Genomic DNA, 24,300 nt, shown 5'->3' with positions numbered 1-24,300 from the left:
TAAAACAACAAAAAACAATATAAATGTTTTTACTATCCGTTTTGATCAATTTAATGTATGCAATCTTAATAAAACTAATGATTTCTTCTTTTTTTTTTTTTTTTAAACAGTATAGTATAGTATACAAAACCACTGCATGAGGAAACAGCATTAATGTCATTTTGACAAAACCTTCACTAATCAGTTTTCTCTTTGCAGCTTGTTTTTTCACTTTGATATTTGTCCGATCTGGGAGTGCCAAGCAGGGCCACGACTGCATTCCGTGTATTGTTTCAAACTACTTGAAGGACCAGTTTAAGATCTTGTTTAAACAAATAGCTGTTTCATGCATCTCATTTGCATTGCAGTTCAGCATATGTAAAAGAATTTCACTCTCAGCATGATCAAGCTTTCCTCTTGTTTTTCAGCTATAACAAGCAGCACACTTAACAGACTGATGTGAGAGTCACTCCCCCGTCACAGTGAATATTCCCTGTAGAGAGCTGTGAGTTTGTTTGTTTGTTTGCTTCACAGGATCATGACGAAACCTGAAGTCTGAAAAGTGGCCGCCTCCTCTAGTACAAGAACCTTTGAACACCATGACAATTTGCTCTTTGTCTTTATTGCTCTCTTCTCCTCCCTTCTTTCAATTACTAATAACACCCTCCCCCACTTTTGCTCACTTTTGGCCCCTTCTCTTTCTCCCTTATTAGCTTGGCTTTATTCAAGCTGATGACCACAACAGATTATCTCTGTATTTCAGACAAAGAAGCAAACTGTTTTATAAGAAACTCTTGTGCTTCATAACGGGTTTTGATTAATAATAGCTGCATAGATAGCCAGATAGATAGATAATGCCGCCCTGAAGCCGCAGTGAGATGATAAAAATAGTTCACAGCCTCCATCATTCCTGCCGAACATATACAGTGGCCAGATAAGAAGCTTAAGGAATAGAGGAATGTACTGGCACCTGCTTTTCCCAGGAAAACTGCAGTGTTTTTGTGTATGAGGCGACCTACAGGATTACAGCAAGAATTTCAATTTCACAGCCTTTAGCCCTGAGTTGAACAGACAGGCAGGCTAGCAAACTAAACAATGACGATAAAAGCTCTTCTGAAAAATATATCTGTTCCAGGTCCTACTTGTGTTGGATTAATCATTCAAATAATATTTAACTTAGTTCTGCTTCAGCAATGAGATAATTGTTTGTGGAAATAATTACTGGCTGCTAGATTGTGGAATAATATTGTAAGGAAGTTAAATCAGTATTTGCACCTGCTTGTTAGGTAAGTGAAGATCCAGAGGACAAAGGTGGAATGAAATGAAATCCCTCCCATGGTGTTACGTTAGGGCAGGGCTTGAATTGAGATATAGACTGCTGCCTGTCAAACCTGTTGTCATTTCTCCAGACAAGTTTAGCTGCCTACTTTGTATTTAGAGATTACTTGCGTTTACTTACCTCCCAAAATGATGGAAGAAGTGTCTATTGCTGTGGCTTATGATGCCCATATGTCAGAGGAGGAGATCCTGGCTAGTCTAGTAGTGGAGACTCTACCAAAACAAGTGGTAAGTTCAGCACCCTTACCAAAACAAGACCTCATGTTTGTCTCATGCTGATTCAAACCTGGCATGCTGGGATTTTTAAGGTATAGCACAATAGAACAATGCAGAAATATTAGTGCATTAGCAATCATTTACTTTTTGCGGTTTACTCCTTGGTGCTCACGAACATATCATTAATTTACATGTAATTATGTGTATATATATATATATATTGTGCATAATATATGAAATCAATTTTGTATAGTATTATTTACTTTTTAGCATTTATATTAATAATAATGAATTCATATTTATTCAAATCAATTACAATTATGCAATCATTACAGTATAATGTTACAGTACATTCTTTTCATGCCTTGAAGAGTTTGCACACCCGAAACTTCTTTGAATCGTCTTTTTGAACAGGTGCCCTCTAAAAAGCCAAAATTAAGGGATAACCAAGTGCAGCCAGAAGACCCACTCGACAGGTATGAGGTAAGAGATCACACCCTGATGAAAACAAAAAGCTTCTGTCCTCCTTTCGCAACACACACATCTACGAAAACTGTAGCTCTTTATTTCATTTACGTTTTGTGAAAATTTCATAATCTTGCATTGAATACTTCAAGGTTTTAGATCTGTGGGATAAAAGAATGATTTCTCTTTCCAGAGAGAAAACCGTAAGCTTCATGAGAACAGTTTGCGCCTCGAGCAGGAGAATGATGACCTCGCACAAAAACTTGTCACCAGCAAGATTGCACTGAGGAATGCTTTAGATCAGGTCTGTCAAATTATTACGAGTCGTGCAGGCCATACGCAAAGGCCAGTTTCATTTTCTGTTTTATTTGCTGTGTACAGTATGTTGAGATAGATCTGCTGTGTTTTTCAGACTGAGGACCAGGTGGATGAATTAACCAAGGAGCTTTTGAAAACCAAACAGCTTCTGATGGTTACAGAGGACGAGAAAAGAGGAAAGGAGGAGGAGGCTTCACAGGTGGGCTTAGTTTTAACATCAATGATGTACACAGTGTTTTTTGACATTTTTTGCTCTTGTCTAAAGTATTGATATGTTTGACAGCTAAAAGAGATGTTTAGGAGAGATCTGGACAAAGCAGAAGCAGACATTAAGAGATCAAACAACATCATTGCAGACTACAAGCAGGTAAGCATTCATTTAGAACTCTATACATTCAATACACATTATAGCATTCGATGCCAAATTTCAGCCCAATTTATTGCATCCTTTAGATTTGCTCACAGTTGAATGTTAAACTTGAAAACCAGAAAGCTCAAGCAGACAAAGAGTTGGCAGTTATCAAGGTAAGAAACACACTGACCTCAAAGCACTTTGACCTTAATCATTAGACTTATTTTAGTAGCATGATATTTAGTGATACGTGATACTTTTTCAGAGCAAGATGTTGGAGTGTGAGCACTGCCAACACATCTTTAGTATGGACGGATTGCTTCAGCTGTGCTCTGAGGATGAAGATACCTGTGCTAAGGATGAAGTCAAGGCATCTCTCAGAGAACAGGTCCAAGAATTAGAGAGAGAGCTGGCCCAGACCAAGCTACAAATGGTGGAGTCCAAATGCAAGATACAGGTAAGAGTCTTTTTGTTAGTATTAACACTTCTAATTCTGGAAGTGTTTCTGAATTAAAAAAGAAAAGCTATATTAGAAGTTTTCTTGTTTAACTTTTCATGTAAAAAATAAATAAAATAATAATTAATTAGAGATGGAAACTTTTCATCCTCTACATAAAAAGCTACACATTTGTACCTTATTTATCCCTAAAGAGTGCATATATGTACTTTAAAGGTGCATACAGTATATCAGTACCTAAAGAGTTAAGGTACAGCCCCAGTGACTGCTTTTGTTACTGTTTTTCTGATATTGAAAAATGAGCCATAGTAAATGTATTAGCATTACAATAGATAAATGCTGTTAATAACGTTGTTCAATGCTCATAATACCTAATAAATTACCTTATTCTAAGCACTTCTGAGATATGCTGTTAATGTTTGAAATGACAAAAAAAAAAAAAAACGTCAGTACCCAAAAGTATCACAAGCCTATCTTGATAGCTCCACCCTTATATTCACATGCTGCATGCAACAGGCACCTCCACCACCAAGACTGGACACACCCCTTGCTGGTGATTGGCTGCAAGTGTGTTTTGGTGCTCAGTCTGATTCGTTACTCAGAAATCCCTTACTGCACCTTTAATGAATCAAAACTTATTTTTAAGTGTTATTGAAGTGTCTCATTAATGACTATAAAGTTATACTTTTATACTACAAATTATATTTCACTTTTTCTGTCTATCATCTTGATGTCCTAAGGAGCTGGAGCACCAAAATGCACTACTGACGACTGAACTTCAGGCTGCTAAAAACACATGGCTGAGAAAAACTTTGGGCTCTTTCAGGACAGCTGCCAGCGGCCATCAAACTCCTCTCAAACAGATCCTGCCTGGAGCCCCACTCACAACCCCCACTCCAGCTGGGTCACCAGAAGGCTCTCCTGGGCCCATTGAGAAGGGAGAGCAGCCAAAGTATGAAAAGGTTAAGCATACTGGTGGAGAAGAAAAGTATTTAATGAGAGCATTCCTGAAATGAGTCTCACAGATTATGAGAAGGCTTTTCCCTCAAACCAGAGGACATTTTAGATCTGAATGAGAGGATTCTCAAAGGATGGGTGACAGCAGGAAGCAATATCTGCCCTTCCAGAGATAAGTGCAACAGATCAGTTGCTCTTAAGGCAATCTCACATGAAGACTATATCAAGTTTATGCATTGCTGTGAGTTTAAGCATAACGCTTTAAAAAACGTCACACTGCAAAATGTTTTTTTCTAGTGAGCCTAAAGATTATGCCTCATGTGGGAAGATCTAAATGAGCGTAGTTTAATTTAATTTCACGAAATCAACCTAACTACATTTGGTTACATTAACAAAAGTAATTTGAAGGGTTATAGATCAGGTATAAATAGGTCTTTAAGGTAACAATTGCCTTCTAATGCTTTTTATGGTCCACTGTTGGTACTGTAGAATGTGAATGTATTTCTTTCATTATGTTCTACAACAAATAAACTTTATGAAGTAAAATTATCAACATAATGACAAAATGGCCTTTATTTAAATTGTAAACCAACAGCTGTTCATGAATACAGAGAAAAAAAGCTTTTAATATTTGATATCCCGTTACATGGTTTGGATCAAAAATAGTTTGCATGTTCAAAGTAATAGCAGAAATATTAGCAGACCTTATAATACATAAAAAGAGATGAGCTTGTGACCTAAAACAATATAAACAAGTAAATATGGATGCAAACGGAAAGATACGATTTGCTAATTCTGAAATGCATGCAGAACCTTTAGGTCAGCCATGGGCAAAATAGACTGAGCTCTACTCAGACCGCTCATCAGGATTGTAAAGATCATCAAAATATCCCTCAGTGGCTCTGAGCATCTGAACAACAGCATTTAGAAGCAGTATGTCAGTTTGAGAGTTTATTTCCAGTTCATGGCAGTAGTTTTTCACTGGGACCACAGCAGACAGAGAGACTCCAAGCTGAGCACTAACCTCCTGCATCTGTCACAAAACAGTTAATCAGAAATACTCAATATGTGAAAAAGAACATTATGGGAAACAGAAATGCAAGAATACCGGCTACATAGAATGTATGTTAAGTACCATTTTGTTGATGTAGTGGCTCTGGTAGACATTTTTTAGATCATCCTCCACTAAGGGGCAGGCTTCATCCACCTTAGTCAGCAGAACCAGCTGGGGAATATCTGATGAACAGAACAATGTTAATTGAACTTCATCGCAATACACTCATGTCACTTGAAATTAATTCAAATCTGCTTCATTATTTTTTGTCACTTACTGAGCTGGTTGGTTTTCCTTCGAAAAACTGCAAACTTGTCGATCATTCTGTCTGGGAGGAGCTTGACTTTGCAGGCATCAATCACATACACCACACAGTGAATCTGGTCCTTCAAGCCAGGAGATTTACGGAAATGAGGGGAGTCAGGCTGTATAGGCATCGATGGGTTAAACTGAGAAAACAAAAGATATGTATGATATCTTTAAATCATTCTGATTTCAGACAGAAAATGTAGAATAAAAGAAAGTATAATAAGAATAATACACAGACAGACACACACACACACACACACACATATATAAGCAATGTTCGTAATTTGTTGCTCTTCTAACGAAATTAAAAGTTAAACATCTTCCAGACTTTACTTTTTACCTTACGTTCTCACCTGATACTTGTCTTGAATGTGTCCCTTCAAAATGCTGGCAAAATCATCTACATCCAGGCCGGTGTTCAAACCCTCCTCCAGACCCATCGAGTCACACAGAGTGAAGGGAACATGGCTGACACCGCTGCCTGGCTTTATGTAGTAGGTACGGAACTACATGGCACAAATATTTACCAATTATTTTCAGTACATAAATACATACTAATACATTATATATATTATATATATCACTGTGGCGAGTGGGGCGGGGCTGAGGGACGTGGGAACAAGGAGTGAGGCCAGCGGAATGATTGGGAAATCAGCGACACCTGCGACCCACCGCCGGTCTCAAGTCCCACGTAGGAGATGGAAGAATATAAAACTGGACCGACGATAGTGAAGGACGAGAGAGGACCAGGCCTGGGCCTTAGTTTATGTTTGGTTTTTATTTGTGCGCGTCAGTCGCCGTGAGGGGCTGACCCGCTGTTTTGTGTTTATTTTGAATTATTAAAATGTCATTTTGATTTTCCGCCGGTTCCCACCTCCTTCTTTCCGATGAATATGGAGATTATATTATTACAATCACATTGTAAAACATCAGAGGTGGCATAATCAGGATAGAGGTCTACCTGAGTAGTCAAACTGGTGCCAGCAGTGCCAGTGTTGGCCTGGCTGCTCACATAACCCTTGAATACAGAGTTGATGGAGTTGAAGAAACTTGATTTTCCTGCACCAACAGGACCCACCAGTAGGATCCGAGCCTGTTTAACTGAGCTAACAGAAGGCTTCCAACCATAGATGATGCTTAAGAGTGCCTTTCTTCTCCTAAAAACATTATTAAGTATCATTGGAAAATTCCTTAAACACTCCCAGGAACACAGTGGGAACAATTCTTAAAAGAGCAACTCACTAAATTAACATATAAATTATTTTAAAGAACATTTACATTTAGTCATTTAGCAGACGCTTTTAACCAAAGCGACTTACAAATGAGAACAATAGAAGCAATCAAAATCAAGAAAAAAAGAGCAATGATATACAGACAAGACAGTGAATTTGGTCTGCTTTACTCACTCAGAGTTCCACTGCACATTTCTCCATGGTTTCTCCATGAGTGCTCCATATTCTGATGAAAATCCACAGAAGTTATTGACAGAACAATTACTGAAAGTGCATTACTCTTTCAGCAATTTTTATAAAAAGTAGCACAAAATAATACCAACCTTCCACTCTGTACACCTCACATTCTGTCAGCTGTAAGTCATTCCCATGCATTTGCTGTGGATCAAATTGGTATGCTCCAGGATTACTGTAGACGGTGGCCGTGTTATTATAAAGAAACACTAAAGAACCAAAGTTTGGACCTGTGTCAGTGAAAGCAAACTGGGGATTTCCACTGAGCACACGTGTAGGATCTTCTTTCATTTCTTTGTCATTAAAGCTGAAGAGAAAAGCTTTTTCATCCACAACATTTTGGTTGGTTTGACGAAAATCCTTGCTAGTAAAAGCTCCAAACACATATCCAGACTTATTGTAAGCTACAATAACAGTTGGTCCCTGCATATTACACTTTTGGTGAAATGTATTGACATTGTAGCCATGCACACTGGCTTTGAACAGCAGGCTGAGGTTGGCATAGTTTAACAATGAGCAGAGCTTCTTATTCTGCCATTTATTCAAGCTGGATTTCACGGTGCTCATAATGATCTGAAAAACATACGACCAACACTTTAAAGCACGCTGTTATAATGAAATAGAAATAAAAGATATTTAAAAGTATTTTTAAAAATACGTCCAACACATATAAGCTTGAAGCATGTTGTCCCTAAATTCATTGACCCAAATTTATTTGAAAGGATTCGATTTATCCAAACTGTTAATTTATATCAAGTAGGTAATGCAAAAATAAATAAATAAATAAAAAGTATTGACCCAAAAAAAAACAAAAAAAAAACATGAAACTATAGCCTACGTTGGATGGAGTCGTACGTCGCCTGCCTTCTCCGTTTGGTACCCTGAAAGAGATTAGTTTCGTTTTTGCTGAAACGCAACTCACTTTTATTTTTTTTTAATAAAGAAATTAAGCGTGACGTCACGTCAAAAAACTTTTCGGCACGCCCATTACTCCAAGCCGCAGTTACACCTAGATGGGCCACCAGGAATTCTCCCTGTGCTCCCGATTGCCAGTCCAGGCCTGCTCCATTCCACCAACTTTTTTTTTTTTTTTTTTGTTACTGACAACGCACTGAAGATCGAAAATGTTTCTGATGCAAACAATGTAACTACACTGCTCTAAACCTTTATTTTGTTTTTAAATAGCCTATTGTTGATATTTAATTAAAATAATGTTAGAAATCAAAAGTAATACAAAAAACTTGACTCGTGTTAAGAGTGGCTCAAATGTGACCGATCCAATTCACTTGTCTCCAGAGGAGTGGAGCAGTTTTATCTGGAGGATGGGGGGGGGGGGTTGCAAAATAGGTGCAAACCCCGCCCTGCAATCGATTTCACCAATCAGCTCAGTCATGGACTCACCTGAGCTGTCAAGAAATATTCAAACTTCAGTTCAGTCTAGATCAGTTCAGTGTTTTTAGTGGCTTTTAAATGTTATAATAGTGATTTCATAATGTCTCGAGAACTACGTTAGGTAGTGGAAATGGCAAATGAGCCAACGATCTTCTGCAGCCATCTTCTGCTTATAGTGGAAATATTGTCATTTTCATTTTTAAAAGTTCACTCTAAAAAATAAAATTCTGTCATTAATTACTCACCCTCATGTGACATCAGTGGTTCAACCATAATTTTATGAAGCTATGATAATCATTTTTGTGTTGAAAAACAAAACAGAAAAGGGACTTGATTCAACATTTCTTCTCCCCAAGTTACTATCTAGCGCCCTCTACAACACCCTCTTCACCTTGTCCAAAACAGATCTGAGGCCCATATCAGTGCTCGTCTCTAAATGATTTAAGTGAGTTAGCTACTGTTCACCCCACCCCTCTCCATGAGGCAGGTCGACACAACACAGGTAAATTGCTGCCTCGGACTCCGTGTGTGGCTCGGATGTGGTCTTATTCAGATAGCTAGCTATCTACATAGACACCAGCTGCAAACTCATACAGCTTACTGGATGAGACAATTTCAGACTCATACAGCCCATAACAAACTGGCTGTGTGTTTTCTTTTCAGTTTTTCTGAGCCAACATACATGTTCAAAACCTAACCAAATGCAAAAGTGAAAAAAGGTGATAATTACAACCGATGTTCCTGACTGGTGTCAGAAATCTTCCACTGAAGCATGGGACAATGTCCATGAAGAAGAAAAAGAAGAAGCCTCATGGTAAGAGAGTCAGACTTATAACCTCAAAGTTGCAGGTTCAAGTCTCAGGAATTGTTGGTGTGGGGAGTGAATAACTAGCGCTGTCTTCCACCCTCAAAATTTGACTGAGCTGAAAACCTTGAGTAAGCCATTGACCCCACCAATCGCTCCCCAGGCGCAGCAGCAAAAAATGGCTGTCCACTGCTCCGAGTGTGTGTACTTGGATGGGTTTAATGCTGAGCATAATTTATTTATTTTTAACCTTCATTTCATCATCTGAACTTAAATGGAACATTGTTAAAACAGTTCAGTTTAATTAGCTTGAATTGTTTTTGTAGATAATTTTCAGTTCTGAATGAAATATATTTATATATTTAGATTGTTTCTGTCAACTTTATCCATATTGGTTGATTATATTTTCAATAATCATGTCTCAGTGCATTGTGGGATTGTTTTAATTTATCATTATGACAAGGATCTGCACTCTATTTACAATGACATTTTAATGTTTTAATTCATATAATTCATATTACATATATGTATACACACTTTCCTCTATGTTAGTGTAGCAATTAATGGATTTTTAAATTATATTGTGGCCCACAAACATACCAGACATTCTCTTTACAGTGCAGTACAGTAAATGCATAAAGGCCATTATGTCCTACAGCAGTTAGTATTTAACAGAAACACATTAAGGCATATGGTAGATATAAGAGCCTCTGTACTGCAGTTACAAGTTACTGTACACTTGGTGTCAAGCAGTTGGCACTTCTAACACCACATTTCCAAATGGGATGAATTAAAATATTAGTTAAATGCCGCCATGTTTCTACAGATTTCATAGTGATATTCTAATATAGTGCAATACATACATACAATATTTGTGTGACAGTGTGAAGCTGCTGGTCCCCAAACAGTCAAAGGGACTGAGAAATGGCTTAAATGTCATCCTTTAAGAGCAACCCAAAACAAAGTAAATCTCAAAGTATAAAAATAAGTCTGTTTTGTCATGTTTTATGATCTGATCTGTATGGACAATTGAAATAGAAGTATATGTAACATCCTTAATCTAGCCTAAAATGACACTGCTAATTTGTGTAATTTGTCTGCCTGAATGATTGTTTGTAATGGTATTCATGCACAGTTATAATGTGAGATAATGTGATTAGATTTGAACTCTGGGCTATGTTCAAGTTTGCAATAGTTAATTATGACTATTTTTGCAAAGTGGGAATCTAGTAAATACTCTTCTTAATAATAAACCAGTACAGTTATACTCCCAAAGTAAATACATCTATGGGTGTTGATTTAAAACTTGTGATTTTACTGTATATTTTAGGCCTCAGCCACCTGCTAAGGAATCTTTCACAAACCCAATATATGTAGTTTGCCATATATGCCAAGAGCATGCAAAGGGTAAAACTGTTCATGTGTGACTTTAAGCATAGGATACACATATGGAAAATGGAAAACATGTGTCTTTACTTTTCATCTAGCAGAACTCTACTTTACAAGCAGGGAATGTCTCCTCCTGCATAGCCACAGTGCTGTTGCTGCCTAGGACTGTAATTCCCAGTTGACGTTGTTTTTCTTGGGTTTCCCGGTACCACTCGTGCATCACCATTGATTCAAATGTGGGAATCAGGGTCACCTGGAAGGTAATACAGACTAAGTATGTAACATTATCCCCCTAAAAATTTAATAGATTTTAAAGCAACAGATTTTATTTGGGGTCCGATACGATATTCTCAAGCAACCACAGGTATACCTATCTGTGTAGAGGTGTTATGCAAAACAAGAAAGAGGCTAACCATTAAAAAAAAAAACTCTACAATTAACTTGCCTTTTTATACATTAACCACAGATGGTGATAGTGAGGCCAGAGTTATGTAGTGCACCTAAACTGAATTCTGTTGCACATATCTACTCTCATACATACCGGCACATCCTCAGGCCATACAGATTTTCCCTCTAATAATGCGTCCAGAATGGACCTCATCTGGCCTTCCTTGAGTGTGCCATCCCCACTTATTATGTAACACGATGATCGTAAGCGGCCAAAAAACTCAACATCAACAGTGGAAACTCCATGGCTCGACGGAAGGTAAGCCAGATCCAAGTATACAGATGTGCCAACCTTGCTACCTACTGATGAATCAAAACACAAGTCAGTGCCAAATAAATACTTGCATACAACAATGAACAATGTAAAATCAGTTCAAACCTGCTGTTGTGGATCTTTTAGAAGCGGAGCCTGTGCTACGACTTGCCATTATGTCTCCTGCTGAACTACTTCTCGAGTCAATAACAGAAGTGCCCTGACTTCCAGCTCGGGTTTTGGTGCCTTTTGTTGAAACACTAGATGTTAACCTCTGCGTAACACCTGCTGCTTTTCTGCCTTTTGTTGCACCAGGCTTTACACTACTAACACGATCAGGCATACAAGCATCAGGCTGAGGCGGAAGTGGAGGTAAGTCTTTCAAAGGTGCAGGTGGGGGATCCTTTGGTAAAGAATGATTTCCTCTGTAAGAATTGAAATCATCGTTTAGGTTCTGTGTTTGCAGGTGGACTCCACCTTCTTCATCAGAATCCAGAAGTCCGTCAGCTGTAATGGATGGGCAATCCTCTACACCCAGATGTGGGTCTGTTGCCATTGGGAAATGGTCAGTGCTAGACGTGAGAGGGGTCTCCTGAACTGGATGAGTGGTCTTGTTACCTGAACATGAAGGGGGAAGGGACTTAGCTGAATCTTGGGACTGGTCACTATCATCAGAAAGCTTCAATGGACAGGTGTTAATAAAATCTCGTGCGAGTGGATCCTCTTGATCAACAACCAGTTTGAAATGTTTAAACTCACATGGAGAAACCAAGCAGAGGTCAACATTATGGGTAGTATCAAGCAATAGACCCTTAAGTCCAGACGGACACCCTTCTGGGCAATCGTGAGGTGTCCTCTGGGTGTGAGGCTTCTTTAAAGACAAAGATATCCCTACTTTAAAATCAGAAATGACATGGTGTCCATTGGAATAGGATGTTTCGTCTTCATTGGTAGACATGCTCATCGTTGGCAGCATTTGTTCAAAAGACATTGACAATGACTCATCAACCTCAGTGGACTGCGGTGAACTAACTTCCGCAGGCATTGAGTGAGTGGTAACAGTGGGAGATACATCAGACATTATATCCTTGAAAGAGCTAAGAGACAGGAAGCTAGAATGCTTCTCTTTGGAGGAAGTTGAGATGCTCTCTTGGTTACTTTTAGGGCACCCGGACTCTGAAAACTTTGATAATCCCATTTGCTGGCTCTCTGAACCAAGACACATCTTAACCCCAAAACTACTATGATCTTTTGAGGCCCAGGTCTCTTCAGGTGACAAGTGATAATGAGTATGACCAGCACTATTTAGACCTGATCTAGGAGATGCTAGTTCTAATGTTTTTTCATCAGGACTGACACAAACTTCCTCATGCCCAATAAGAATATTTTCTTTCAAATGCCCATCGAGCAAAGTATTTTCAGTTGGAGTGAGGTCTAGATTCAGACTGCGCTCATTTTTTATCTCGACAGATGGTCTTGCAGATGCTGCAGCCTTGCTAGGGTCTGCTATGCTGCTACACTGAGACTGAACACTAATCGTCAAGACATTTTTCAGGTTCCCAGAGTCAACAGTTTGCCTCTTCACAAGTAATTTGTGTTGCTCTTGATCCATTTCCAGAAATGGTGCTGTCATATCTTCTGGTGAAGACATTATGGAGCGATTTACATCTTCAGAGTCTGTTGACAACTTCTGGTTTTGCTGCTCCTTGTTAGTTTTTAAGTTTTGGGCTTTGTCTTCAGCCTTTCTGTTAAATTTAGCTTCATTTTTTACATTACCAGGTTTGTTTGAGTTCAGTAGTCCAGTGAAGGTTTTCTTGATATCTTTCCCAAGAGGCTTTCTCTCTTCGGTTTTGCTATCTAAATTTGGTCTTCTCATCGAAGAATCCTTGCTACCTGATATTTTTCTCTGTCCATTTTCTAGTTTCTTCGAGTCTGATATGTTTGTTTTTTCATTGCTCCTGTCCTTAAAAGACTCCTTTCTTGTAACTAGTCTTGAGGGTTTATGTTTAACATTGCTTTCTACAGATTTGAACTTTTCTTTACTTTTTGGATCATTCCCACTTATGCCTTTGGTTTTGTCTTTTAGTTCTAGATCTCCACAAAGAGCTCGGTCCTTTGAAGCACCATTGCTTGGTCTGGATTCTTTTTTCCCAGATTTGGGACTATCCTGAGTCTCTGCAACTATTGGATTAATTTCTGATTTAGATGTTTCAAAATCTTTGGAGCACACTACAGGCCGCTTGAGAAACTCTAGATGCCTCAGTCTCTCTAGACCATCCATTATCTTTCCTTGTGGTGTAGAGCCAGGGAAGAGAACTCTAATGATTTTCTCCACTGGGTTAGCAGGATGCCAAACAAGCAAAGCACATATAGAGACCAAAGAGGTTAGGTGGTCATCTAAACTCTTGGATTTGGAACTATTATCTGGCCAGCTATTCATGAAAGACTCTACTTCTTTGCTACATTTGACTGGATTAAGGATGTAAAGTTCAAGACATCCCACTCCCATTTTCTGGAACAGAATTACTGGTTCTATGGAGCCACTTGAATTGCGTAAAAGTGGTTCTGGTGAGATCTTTAGTTTTTCCAAATGCTGTAAAATAAGTGCTGCTAGATCACTGCTTTGTAGTACATTAGGATCACCCTGAAGTTTTTTAAGTCTATTTGGGGCATTGAGGAAAACCACACCAAGCTCTGGAGAGATTAGATTCTTCACCCATTGCTCCTTTTCCTGTAAGACAGTTTTATTTTCTTCAAGCTCTGCGACCTTCCTCTCTAACAGGCTGTTAACTCCCGTCAGGTTGTCTGTTCCAACATGTGTAAGCAACACTGAGTCAACACGGTCCAAATGCCTGATGAGCTTCCAGAAGCAAGAGCGTGGATCTGCTCCACCATTGACCAAAACATTGAAGCCATTGACAGCAAAAAAAGCACAGTCGCCTCTCCCTCCTGGAAAGGCATAACAGCACGGACGGCACAGCTTGAGAAATCCCACTGTGCCAGGAGGCTCTAAGAGGTCAAATGGAGACTGTGGCTCTGAGGACTCAAAGAGGTGGTCTGTGAACTCCTGAAGGCCCACCATTTTGGGTAGTACCATTAGAGGATTCACCTTAATGTCAATAATGTCATGTATGTTGTGCTTCCCTAGCACTGAGTTTTTCCATTTTCCAGTTTTAGGGCAGCTTAATGTAAGATTTGCTTTGCCATGTATGCTAACAGAATTGAACAGAGCTTGAATCTGTTGGATATTAAAGAAAACAAGGCATGAATTCAAACATATGTGAAAACAGCTATTATATTACTGCACAACAGAATCATTTGTAATGCTCAGAAAAGTCATATTATGATATATACAAAGATGGATAGTTTTTCAAATCCATAGCTTGTGTGGGGACAGTTAAAAGGACATTTAAAACATAAGCATACATATTTACAGTATGACAAACCTCTTCATCTGAAAAGATCTGGGTGAAATCATTTGGAGTGAACTGCCCCGTGTGCAGGACCAGATCCCCGGAGTCCTCAAGAGACTGGCCAGTGAGCACCAGCAGTTTGTGTCGAGGTATGGATGATATCAAGCTGTGGACCTTAATTACAAAAATATTTGTAAATTTCAAAAATATTTAAATCTATATTTAAGAATTTATTAAAGAATTATATGCATATTACATTTCAATCTGTCACTACTGTAAAATGTGCCTCTACAAAGTATTACAAAATATAGACAAAAAGCCTTGAAAATGTATGAAAACAACAAATGTGCAGATAACATATATACATACAGTAACACACACACACCCATCCACACATACTTTATATTTATGTATATCTAAATATTTTTGTTACAAATGTTTTTGTCAAAATAAATTAGATATTAATAAATATTATTCTGGGTTTAATCAATTTATGGCTATGGTGTTTAAATTGCCGAGGCGCTGTATAATTTTAGCCTTATTATTTAATGTAATTTGACCCTTGTCATTTATTGATGCTTATGTAATACAAACAAATGGAATTGAGGAAGAGAAGAGGAGATGCATTTTAGTCACACACCTCAGAGCAGAGAAACCCTTCAGATGGATTTACTACCACTTTAATGTCCAGTACATCTGAACTGAAATGAAATGTCTTCTGACCTATGATGGGATTGTTGGGAGACAGACAAATTTAAAAAAGGGAATTAATCAGAATAAGTATTCAAATATGCCATGCCAATGTGGATTTCTCAATAGCATACCTTAATGCATTATTATCTACTTATCTTAAAAAGGAATGCACAAAAAGTCAAAGCAAAATGCATTCAATTTTAAAGTGGAAAAAACATGTACTATTCTACCATGTAAGAACTTGAATATTTGGACATGCTGTAATCTTTTAATCATGAGCCAAACTTCAGTGTTTTGATACTGACAGTCAATTCTCAACCAGAGTAATCCAAATTTAAAGTGTTTTCCATGAGTATTAGAGCTTCAAAAGTCTATCTATAGTTTGTCAGCAAAATTACTTTAAAAACTACTGCAACAGAATGTTCCACTGCTGTTTTTCCAACAGCAGCCAAAGAATGAACAATTGGTAGAAAGTACTTCCTTCCCGTCTTTCTGCTGTGTCTACTGAAATAGCAGATTAGCCAACCTACAACTTTTACTTTGTGCAATTTAGACAGTTCTCATTACACAATGTACAGTGGATGCAGAAAATAATCCCCATCCCTGTAACGGTTCGTGGACTGCAGACTTCAATTCATTCCACAGATTTTCAATGGGGTTTATGTCTGGGCTCAATCTTGACTGAATGTGGCCTTTCTTGAGGAGTGGCTTTTTTTCTTACAAAGAATTTGTGATATTGTTGTCACATTCAAACAATGACCCCTCTTTGTCAAATTTCTGGTATCCTCTCTGACCAGTTTCGACCTGGCTTTTTCATCCAGTTTAAAGAGAAGTCCTTATTCATGGAGGGTCTTTGTTTTACCAAATACCTTCTTCTTAATAAAATACTTCACTGTGCTTCTAGGCATTGATAAAGCCTTTAAATCCATCTCCTTACTTGTGCCTGTACACAACCTTATCCCAGAGATCTTTTGGCTGGTGCCACTAGTGATTGCTTGCTTTAGTTGCGCTACAAAGGACTGAAATGCTCCAGAAAAGCTATTTTTATGCTGAGCTAATCAAAATGACCACAGTTGATCACAGTTGAAAGTCAAATGGCTTTGTGTGCCATTGAGAAGGTGATTAGCTACACCTGATTGAGTTTACAAGTCATTTCTAGGAGGGTGGTGATCCATTTTCCAACTGTTGGGTTTCTTTTTCTTTTTTTCTGACATGTTGGTGTTATATCTTTCACTTGGATGTTATAAGTTGCACTGAGTAAATACAGCTGGTTAAAACAAAAACTTTGTCCGTCCTCATTTCAGGATGCAAAGCAACAAAATGTGATTATTTTAAAGGGGGTGATTCTTTTCTATACCCACTGTAAATATTAACATGATAATAAATGAATGATTTCATCCCAGTAAAGCAAACAGAGCATTAATTCTGCATTTTCACATCAGAGTGGCCATAATTAACAGATATTTATTGAGTTTCTACATGTAAACTATGCAAGGAACAGATATAAATGCTCAGTAAACACTGGATTTTCAATGTGTTTATGGTAATCAGCATATTCTGAATAATCTAATTCATTCATGCTTTTCTGCTATTCTTGTGTTTGCATGACCTATATTTCTTTTAATATAGGAATATGCCAGTTGTTATTCTCAGATGTCTAGAAACTGAAATATTGGCTTTATATATATCACCATTTTCCACTATTTACTAGAATAATGTTGTTCATGTCTGATACTGTATATGGAGCTGTGCTGGGGTGAACTTCACAGTTGCTTCTTCGTTAATTCATAAGACCGCTTCCCACACATATATCATGTGCTTCAAATGTGCACCAAAAGATTGCCCAGTGTTCTTTAAAAGTGTAACCTACTGTACTTTAAGTACACGGCTTTCACTACCAATCCAAAAGAAGGCAGCCCTTACCTCTTATGTCTTTGGATTGATAAGAAGAATTGTGAGAAACGAATAGCTTCAGCTGCTCATCCAAATTGCACACTGTCAGGTCCACATCCCATGCACGAACACCTGTGTTAAAGCGATGAAAATATATGTAAAATATAATATAAACTCAAAACTCAGTATTTTAAAACGTGCAAATGTATTTTTTTTTAACTTAATGTACTGGATTTATTATTAAAAACAATAAACGCTGATTTGAGAGAAAGCAGGCTAATCCCCCCAGAGCAAAAGCACTGCAGTTAGCATGTAACTGAAACATCATGTGAGACACAATGTGGCTTTCAGAGACAAATGAGATGGCTGGATGACTGGCCCTCGAAAAAGCAGTAAAAAAAAAAAAGTATTTATAAAATATAAAGCCTCTGAACAACATGTTCTCATCTGTTATAACCAAAAAAAGAAGCTGACTCATCACTGCTAGGACTTGAAATAAGAAAACATCTAACAATGTTCGCATTTATAGCAAAAGAAAAACAGTTACATTTCCTGATATGGATAGAAAGGAACTAGTGGACTGGCGATAAACTAAATTGTAATATTAATAGGCTAAGTAAATTTTAAATTACTCCTGTGTGAGGCTAAACTTAAATGAAAGAGTTTTTTCCCTCAATAATTTTACTTCCATTTCATTTTACTGTGAACTGTTTGTTAATCATCTTTCTTTGTAGACAAATTTCAATTTTTGCATTATCACTTCCATGGAGGCTATTTGATTCCCCACACATCTGTCAATATTTGACATGTCATTAAAGCCTTCTATAGTCACATCAAAATGGTACCAAAAAAATACTTTTCTGTAACTGTTATTGAAATGTGGAAGACTGTCTTGCTGGAAAATCCATCTTAAGCTGGTAGCTGTGTTTTGTAGCATGTAGCTGGTTTTTAGCTATTCTAAAATGATTATTATTTGTCTTAGCAAAAAACGATCGTTGAAGTGGATGCAAACGTCCAGATCCGAGTCTAAACTGTTGGACATGAAGAACACGTAATGACTTAAATGACACATACTATAGCTATCTATCACATACTGAACATTTAAAGCAAATGTAGTTAAGCATACAAGAAAACTGATCTAATGCTATAATACTGCAGTGTATGGAACGGCTAAGAATATTTTAACAGAATAAACATGGTTTAAACATTGTTTAAATGCTAATATATCTCCATGTATTGCTGAACGCGAGAGAAACTGTGTCTGGCGCAGTAAGTTACACATTGTGTGATTGTGCTTCAGCCATCTCAATTCACCAAGCATCCAGTGAATCTTGAATCAAAAGAATTAAATCTCCAGAATTCACGCAACCTGTTCTACAACATACAGATTCTAGACATAATGTTAATTTCCTTACGTAACATTATAAAAGCATTGATTAACGTTGCCATTATTTAATTATTTAATGTAAAAAAAAAACATTACCTCGTTCAATCTCCACCACAATATAGTCCAGTAAACGCGGTCTATAGAGCGCACCGATGACAATCAACATTGAGTATTTGTCATTTCTGAATCCAGGATGGGCTGTCAGGTCCTCCGATTCCATCACTGCTCTTAGACCCGACGCCATGTTGGAAAGTTATTCTTATGATGTAATACACAAACAATCAAGCATTTTTGAAGGAACAGGCGGATAACTTGAATGGAACTGCGGCTCCCCAATCGAAGTCGGTATTCAGACCGCCTTGCATGCATAAAGTGTATTTTAGTGTGCTTTTCTTTTTGTATTATTTCATTCATTTTATTTATAAATTCCCTAAATACTAATTTACTTAATTCTACAACATTTTTTAAAAATAACTTTTTTTATATAAAAATGTGTCTATAAATCTTGCGTCAACTCTGTTACCATGCCAAATTTTGCCTTTAAATTAGTAGAAATATCTCCCATAACTATGTAAGATGCAGGAAATGATGAGACTTTCCCACACTGATAAGATATGAAGCACTAAAAAGTCTGAGTGTTCTCTCTGAGAAAATATTTTATACCATATAAACTATTATACCAAGAGTTATATGAAGAATGTCAATGCTGTTACCAAAATATCAAAAGGAAAACAACATTTATTAATGATCACAAACTGGGTTATTTAAATGAATTTTAATCATGATTTCATTAGTGCCATGTGCTCTTAGCATTTATGCTAGCAAGTGGTGTTTTTGGCAAAAAATTAAGTAAAATTGTCAATTCTGTTACCGTCAAATTCTGTTACCAAGGTCGAGAAACAATGCTGACAATAGTGTAACATAATTGACAGTCCACCAGATAATTCTGTCAATTCTGTTACTTTAAAATTCTATTACTTGAAGAGTCAACTCTGTTTATGAACAATTTTTACAAATACCTATACAATTGTTGTTTAAAATTATTAATGAGATATGATGCACCCTTATAATATTTCAACATTTTTCTTTTTTTTTACTGCATATTGTACATAATACATTTTCAGATTAAAAGTTGACAATTCTGTGGAGACATTTTTGTCATTTTTAAGGTATGCATTGGTGAAATATTATCTGTTGTATGATAAGGTTTTCCTTTTATGGTTTATTGTTATTTCTACACATTGCCTAATTTGTCCGTAACAGTGTTGACAGTACCATAAAGACATCAGTTTTTTCATTAAAAGAAGAAAAAAAAGTAAGTACCTTGTGTTTGTCAAGCACTGAATTATTAAAATGTTTTCAATAAGCTACTGCAAATCATTTCTGTTAGTGAACACAGGTTTTTTTTACTTTATGAAATGCCAATTGTATCCCCAATTATAGAATCACCCATATATATATATATATATATATATATATATATATATATACTCACTATACTTTACATAAAGTAAGCAAAACAAGTAAACCATAGTTAATGACTTTATTTTGAACTTCCATTCATTTTACACAACAGTAATATGAAAAAACTAAATTATAATACTACATCAGAAGTAAAAGGCAAAACAGCATCAGGACAAATTGAAGATTTTTCTCCCAGATATCCTTTGTCTCATTTAAGGCATTTCAAAATAAAAAAGTGGCATGATGTTCCTTGTGGACAGCCGCATAACTTGCCAACTCTTGTACCTTTACGTACTGCACACTCCTCACCTGCATCACACTTCAGATAAAAAGAATGATGTGAGTAATGAAATGGTCAGTGTAATGAGATAACAGATATTGCAGTGCATGATGTCATGGCAGGGTAGCCTACAACTGAGTATATATGAAAAACTTCACAATACATACTTATTGTACTCATAAGTGGAAAAACTTGCGGTGAACCTAGGATTTTACTTGAAGTCTATCAGAGAAGGAAGTTGCTTAATTATGTTCAAAATAATATCCACATGAAAAAAGAGTGTCAGTGTTCTCCATTTGTGTGAAATGCTACATTACCGAAGGAAGTAGGCTAAACTTTTTTCCAGTTTGTGGCAGTTGTTTATTCTTTAACTTCTCAAGAACCTCTTGCAGTGCCTTTATCTGTAAAGGAATTACAATTTTAGATCCATTTCCTGAGATTATTCAAGATGATTTCCAGTGTTCCTTCATGAAGACAAGGTTAAAATGCAAAACTTACCAGATTGTTCTCCTCCTGTGTTTTTGTGGCACTCTCCAAAGAGCGACCCTCAAGTGAGTCATCACAGTTTGTGAGAATAAAAGACAGGGCAGAAGCAGCAGCAATGAGAACGATCCGTCCGTTAACCATGGTGCTGAAACAGGTTTCCTTGGTCCCCACAGCAGAAGATGGTCAGTGGTCTCATGGTGTGATGAAGAGCTGCTCTTTATAAATGGGTTCAACATCACCTGCTACAAAATTCATGATGACAACCCTCACGGACACATGTCAAGCTCATACAAGGCCATGTTCCCATATCTGCAGTAGTTTGTAAGGGGGAAAATATAGAAATACCTAATAATGCAGATGCAGTTTGTGTTCTAACTCAGTGTGACCATGCATTAAATGTCTGCTTATGCATATGTTTGTAAGCTGTTGTAAAACAGGAATTTATTTTTACAGACTCAGGGTGACAGGGACCCCACCCAAAATTTCCGAAAACTAATGAACCCCCAAAAGCTTTCTGTAACACTTTACTATAATTTTCATGAGTACCATAAGTAATTTTACATAATATATTAGGCCTATTTATTGTTAGTTCAATTCATATAGTTTAACAACCATAAGAAACTTTATTTTTGTTGTTTCTGTTTTTACATTTATATGCTGATCTGTTATTTAAAGTGTTATTTAATATCTTAGTTCCTTTTTAAAGAAAGAAACTTCTATTTATTTATTTAGTATTAGCCAATATCAATGCAATACCTTCACGTCCCAGCAGGGGTAGACAAACCTCAGAATAAAGTCCCAAATAATTGTGTAAATAAAGTAAATAAAAGTAAATAAAGTTTTAAAAACATATTTTCATTATAATTTTAAAAATACAATTATTAAAATTAATAGAGAAATTACTCAAGATATGTGTCAGACAAACTCCGGATGACTGCATGATCTTGATGATTGAGGGTCAAGTCCAATATTGACAATGATCTGGCAAGGATGAACAGATGATTGGGGGCATGTATGAAGACTAACCAGGGTCAGTGGCATTTCTTCAGGAACTAATGAGACCGACCCCAAGGCAATGGTTGTCTGGGGTAGCAGAACAGTAATTGAGTAATTCTAGCCTAATTCAGAAAATTAGGCTATTGAAATGCTTAAATTTATTTATTTATTTATATGCCAGATGTTCATTACAAAACATAATTAAATTATTCTCACTTTTTTGTCTACTTATGCTAATTACTGTAGTTCAATATTGAGTAATTCTCAAATATTTTCCATAAAGTGAATATTGATGCAAGTTGAAAAATATCAAAATATAGAAGTTAAATTGTGTAAATGTCATGACCTACAATATTTTAGTTATTATTTTACAACAGGCCACCGACTCTCTTTCATTCAATGGAGCCAGGTGAAGAGCTATTAGCCAACTCCATTATGTTTGCGAGGCCAAAGGGGTATCAATGTCACTTGATAAAGGATTAAGATGATTAAACACGTTGTCAACAGTTGATCTGTGGTCCTATAATGGAACTATAATCTTATTCAACTGATGTAATCACCACAGCCATTATTGATGTAAACTGGCGTTCCTCTAACGATCAAGTAATCTTCCACTCGGTATTTCAATTCACAGCTCATCTTTATTTATTTTTTTGTAACACATTATCTCAACCTAACATAACAGCTCATATAATGAGCTGAACAGTTTCAGCTCATGATATCTGGCCATTCTCATCGAAACCACCGAAGTTCGCTAAATGTAGTTATTAGTTTTGATGTAATCACCGAATGTGTGCCTTCGTGATCATCGTAATGGCATGCCATCACATGTTCCTGTCCTCGTGCTCGGGCCTCCACGAGGAGGTGCAGTTCTCGCCACCAGATGGAGCGCTGGACAAAGAAAACAGTATAACATGCTCTGGACGGTTTGATAAATGCTTTTCAGAATAGTCACGCAATGAATTACGCAATATATGCAGACGGTTAAGTAATGGTTTCATTAAATTATTATTATTATTATTATTTTTAATCTTAATGTATTTGTTAGCATGTATAAGTCTTACGTATATAAGTTCATATTATGTTAAGTAAAATAAGTTCATTTTACTTATGATTTCATGTTCAAACATAACGTCTTTTGCAAAAAAAAATTTGTTGAAAAAAAATAAATAATTAAATAATTATTTTAATGTTAAAAAAGTCGTGAAAAGACATCTATACTATTGTCATGTCATAGGCTATCATGAGAGTTGGGGCAGTTGCAACATGGCTTATTTCTTGAATCAGGAATGAGCTACAGTGATGATATTCACACTGCACATGTTCAACTAACTCCACATCCTTCCTGAAAGAAACCAGCCATGTGACCAATCCATCAATATATATATATATATATATATATATATATATATATATATATATATATATATATATATATATATATATATATATTGACATACTGCCGTTTGCTTGAAGCATCTTATCATATTATTTGAATCAGTGTTTTCTTAGCTTCTCATAAGCATATCATGTTCCAAAGATATTGCGTCAAGTTAATATAACAAGTTTGATCATGGCTGCCAGTGTAGAGACAGTTGCAACATGTCCCAACATGCTGTCCTTTACCACAACATTGACGTAAAAGCTTGGCCCAAAATTTTAATTTTATGTAATATTAAAGAATCAATTTCAATAGCTATAGATCTGTCCTTCTTTAATTAAATAAATATGTTTAAAATCAATTTGAGTCTAAGGTGGACTAATTTCAATTCACTCTAACCCTCTCTTTGTCACACATATGCATCACATGCACATGTACAAACAAACAATTATAAAGTCAGTTACATAAAACTGTATTTTTGTCTAATTTGAATTTTTAAAAGACAGACTGATTACCTAACTGCTGGTTGGTCAAACTCATAAGACACAGTGACTATGTTTATGCAACTGTCCCTAGATCAGAAAATTTTCACAAGAAGTTAATATAGTAGGATATTGATCTTGATTTTGATAAAATGTATATTTTGCAGTTAAAATCTATAGTAATAATTAACCAAAACATGAGTGTTTTTCCACTATTCTTTGTTTTTATCCATCCAATTTATCTTTTTGACGACTCTGTCTGTGCACAAATAAAATAAAATAAAAACTGCAAAATGTTATTTAAGAATTATTTAAATTACATTTTATTAAATGTTGCAACTGCCCGTGTGGACTGTTGTAACCGTCCCCTAGCTGTTGTGGGGTCAGTTGGAAAATTTGACGTATTCAAGAAAAAAACATTTATTATATTATCATATGTAGCCTACACGTTACAGCAGTGTGGGTGAGAAATTTGACAGATGGCATTACTGTAGCCTATTCAAATTTGGGCAACACAAATAGTGTATATATTTTATTATATATATATATATATATATATATATATATATATATATATATATATATATATATATATATATCTTTATATATATTTGTTTACTTTTGAAAT

General features: G+C 36.4%; 4 protein-coding genes across 4 annotated transcripts; 1 reads left to right on the top strand and 3 right to left on the bottom strand.

The window, feature by feature from the left end:
- Positions 1–253: 253 nt before the first annotated feature.
- LOC113119458 (rab GTPase-activating protein 1-like) lies at positions 254–4,627 on the top strand. The gene is made up of 8 exons (XM_026288984.1): positions 254–1,545; positions 1,948–2,016; positions 2,192–2,302; positions 2,411–2,515; positions 2,600–2,683; positions 2,770–2,841; positions 2,934–3,125; positions 3,866–4,627. The coding sequence occupies exons 1-8, from the start codon at positions 1,447–1,449 to the stop codon at positions 4,139–4,141; spliced, it is 1,008 nt and encodes a 335-aa protein (XP_026144769.1). The 5' UTR covers positions 254–1,446; the 3' UTR covers positions 4,142–4,627.
- A 13-nt stretch (positions 4,628–4,640) lies between these two features.
- LOC113119413 (interferon-induced protein 44-like) lies at positions 4,641–7,909 on the bottom strand. The gene is made up of 8 exons (XM_026288878.1): positions 7,750–7,909; positions 7,001–7,484; positions 6,852–6,903; positions 6,407–6,602; positions 5,799–5,951; positions 5,414–5,585; positions 5,218–5,318; positions 4,641–5,115 (listed from the first exon to the last, which is right to left on the bottom strand). The coding sequence occupies exons 2-8, from the start codon at positions 7,476–7,478 to the stop codon at positions 4,930–4,932; spliced, it is 1,338 nt and encodes a 445-aa protein (XP_026144663.1). The 5' UTR covers positions 7,479–7,484; positions 7,750–7,909; the 3' UTR covers positions 4,641–4,929.
- Positions 7,910–9,518: 1,609 nt separating this feature from the next.
- Positions 9,519–18,892, bottom strand: LOC113119192 (microtubule-associated protein 1S-like). Its single transcript, XM_026288474.1, has 7 exons — positions 18,680–18,892; positions 17,227–17,328; positions 15,251–15,333; positions 14,644–14,784; positions 11,324–14,435; positions 11,039–11,247; positions 9,519–10,750 (listed from the first exon to the last, which is right to left on the bottom strand). The coding sequence occupies exons 1-7, from the start codon at positions 18,825–18,827 to the stop codon at positions 10,592–10,594; spliced, it is 3,954 nt and encodes a 1,317-aa protein (XP_026144259.1). The 5' UTR covers positions 18,828–18,892; the 3' UTR covers positions 9,519–10,591.
- A 1,215-nt stretch (positions 18,893–20,107) lies between these two features.
- LOC113119572 (cocaine- and amphetamine-regulated transcript protein-like) lies at positions 20,108–21,157 on the bottom strand. Its single transcript, XM_026289151.1, has 3 exons — positions 20,826–21,157; positions 20,645–20,728; positions 20,108–20,366 (listed from the first exon to the last, which is right to left on the bottom strand). Exons 1-3 carry the CDS (start codon positions 20,952–20,954, stop codon positions 20,256–20,258), a joined length of 324 nt encoding a protein of 107 aa, XP_026144936.1. The 5' UTR covers positions 20,955–21,157; the 3' UTR covers positions 20,108–20,255.
- Between the last annotated feature and the right edge of the window lie 3,143 nt (positions 21,158–24,300).

The sequence above is a fragment of the Carassius auratus genome, chromosome 2 (assembly GCF_003368295.1).
Source record: "Carassius auratus strain Wakin chromosome 2, ASM336829v1, whole genome shotgun sequence".
NCBI classification, from domain to species: domain Eukaryota; kingdom Metazoa; phylum Chordata; class Actinopteri; order Cypriniformes; family Cyprinidae; genus Carassius; species Carassius auratus.
Note: the sequence above shows the minus strand (reverse complement) of the source record. Positions and strands in the feature narration are given on the sequence as shown.

Bases quoted from the DNA above. Each gene is read 5' to 3' on its own strand.
- LOC113119413 (XM_026288878.1), bottom strand. From the start codon at position 7,478: ATGAGCACCGTGAAATCCAGCTTGAATAAATGGCAGAATAAGAAGCTC. The intron at 5,586-5,798 runs GTGAGAACGTAA...TTGTTTTCTCAG, and splicing joins ACATTCAAGACAAGTATCAG to TTTAACCCATCGATGCCTAT. The intron at 5,116-5,217 runs GTACTTAACATA...GTTTTGTGACAG, and splicing joins GCCACTACATCAACAAAATG to ATGCAGGAGGTTAGTGCTCA.
- LOC113119458 (XM_026288984.1), top strand. From the start codon at position 1,447: ATGATGGAAGAAGTGTCTATTGCTGTGGCTTATGATGCCCATATGTCA. The intron at 1,546-1,947 runs GTAAGTTCAGCA...CTTTTTGAACAG, and splicing joins AGACTCTACCAAAACAAGTG to GTGCCCTCTAAAAAGCCAAA. The intron at 2,684-2,769 runs GTAAGCATTCAT...TGCATCCTTTAG, and splicing joins TCATTGCAGACTACAAGCAG to ATTTGCTCACAGTTGAATGT.
- LOC113119572 (XM_026289151.1), bottom strand. From the start codon at position 20,954: ATGGTTAACGGACGGATCGTTCTCATTGCTGCTGCTTCTGCCCTGTCT. The intron at 20,729-20,825 runs GTAAGTTTTGCA...ATTCCTTTACAG, and splicing joins CACAGGAGGAGAACAATCTG to ATAAAGGCACTGCAAGAGGT. The intron at 20,367-20,644 runs GTAATGTAGCAT...TTTTATCTGAAG, and splicing joins AGTTTAGCCTACTTCCTTCG to TGTGATGCAGGTGAGGAGTG.
- LOC113119192 (XM_026288474.1), bottom strand. From the start codon at position 18,827: ATGGCGTCGGGTCTAAGAGCAGTGATGGAATCGGAGGACCTGACAGCC. The intron at 14,785-15,250 runs GTGTGTGACTAA...TTTGTAATTAAG, and splicing joins AAGGGTTTCTCTGCTCTGAG to GTCCACAGCTTGATATCATC. The intron at 14,436-14,643 runs GTTTGTCATACT...AATATCCAACAG, and splicing joins AGATCTTTTCAGATGAAGAG to ATTCAAGCTCTGTTCAATTC.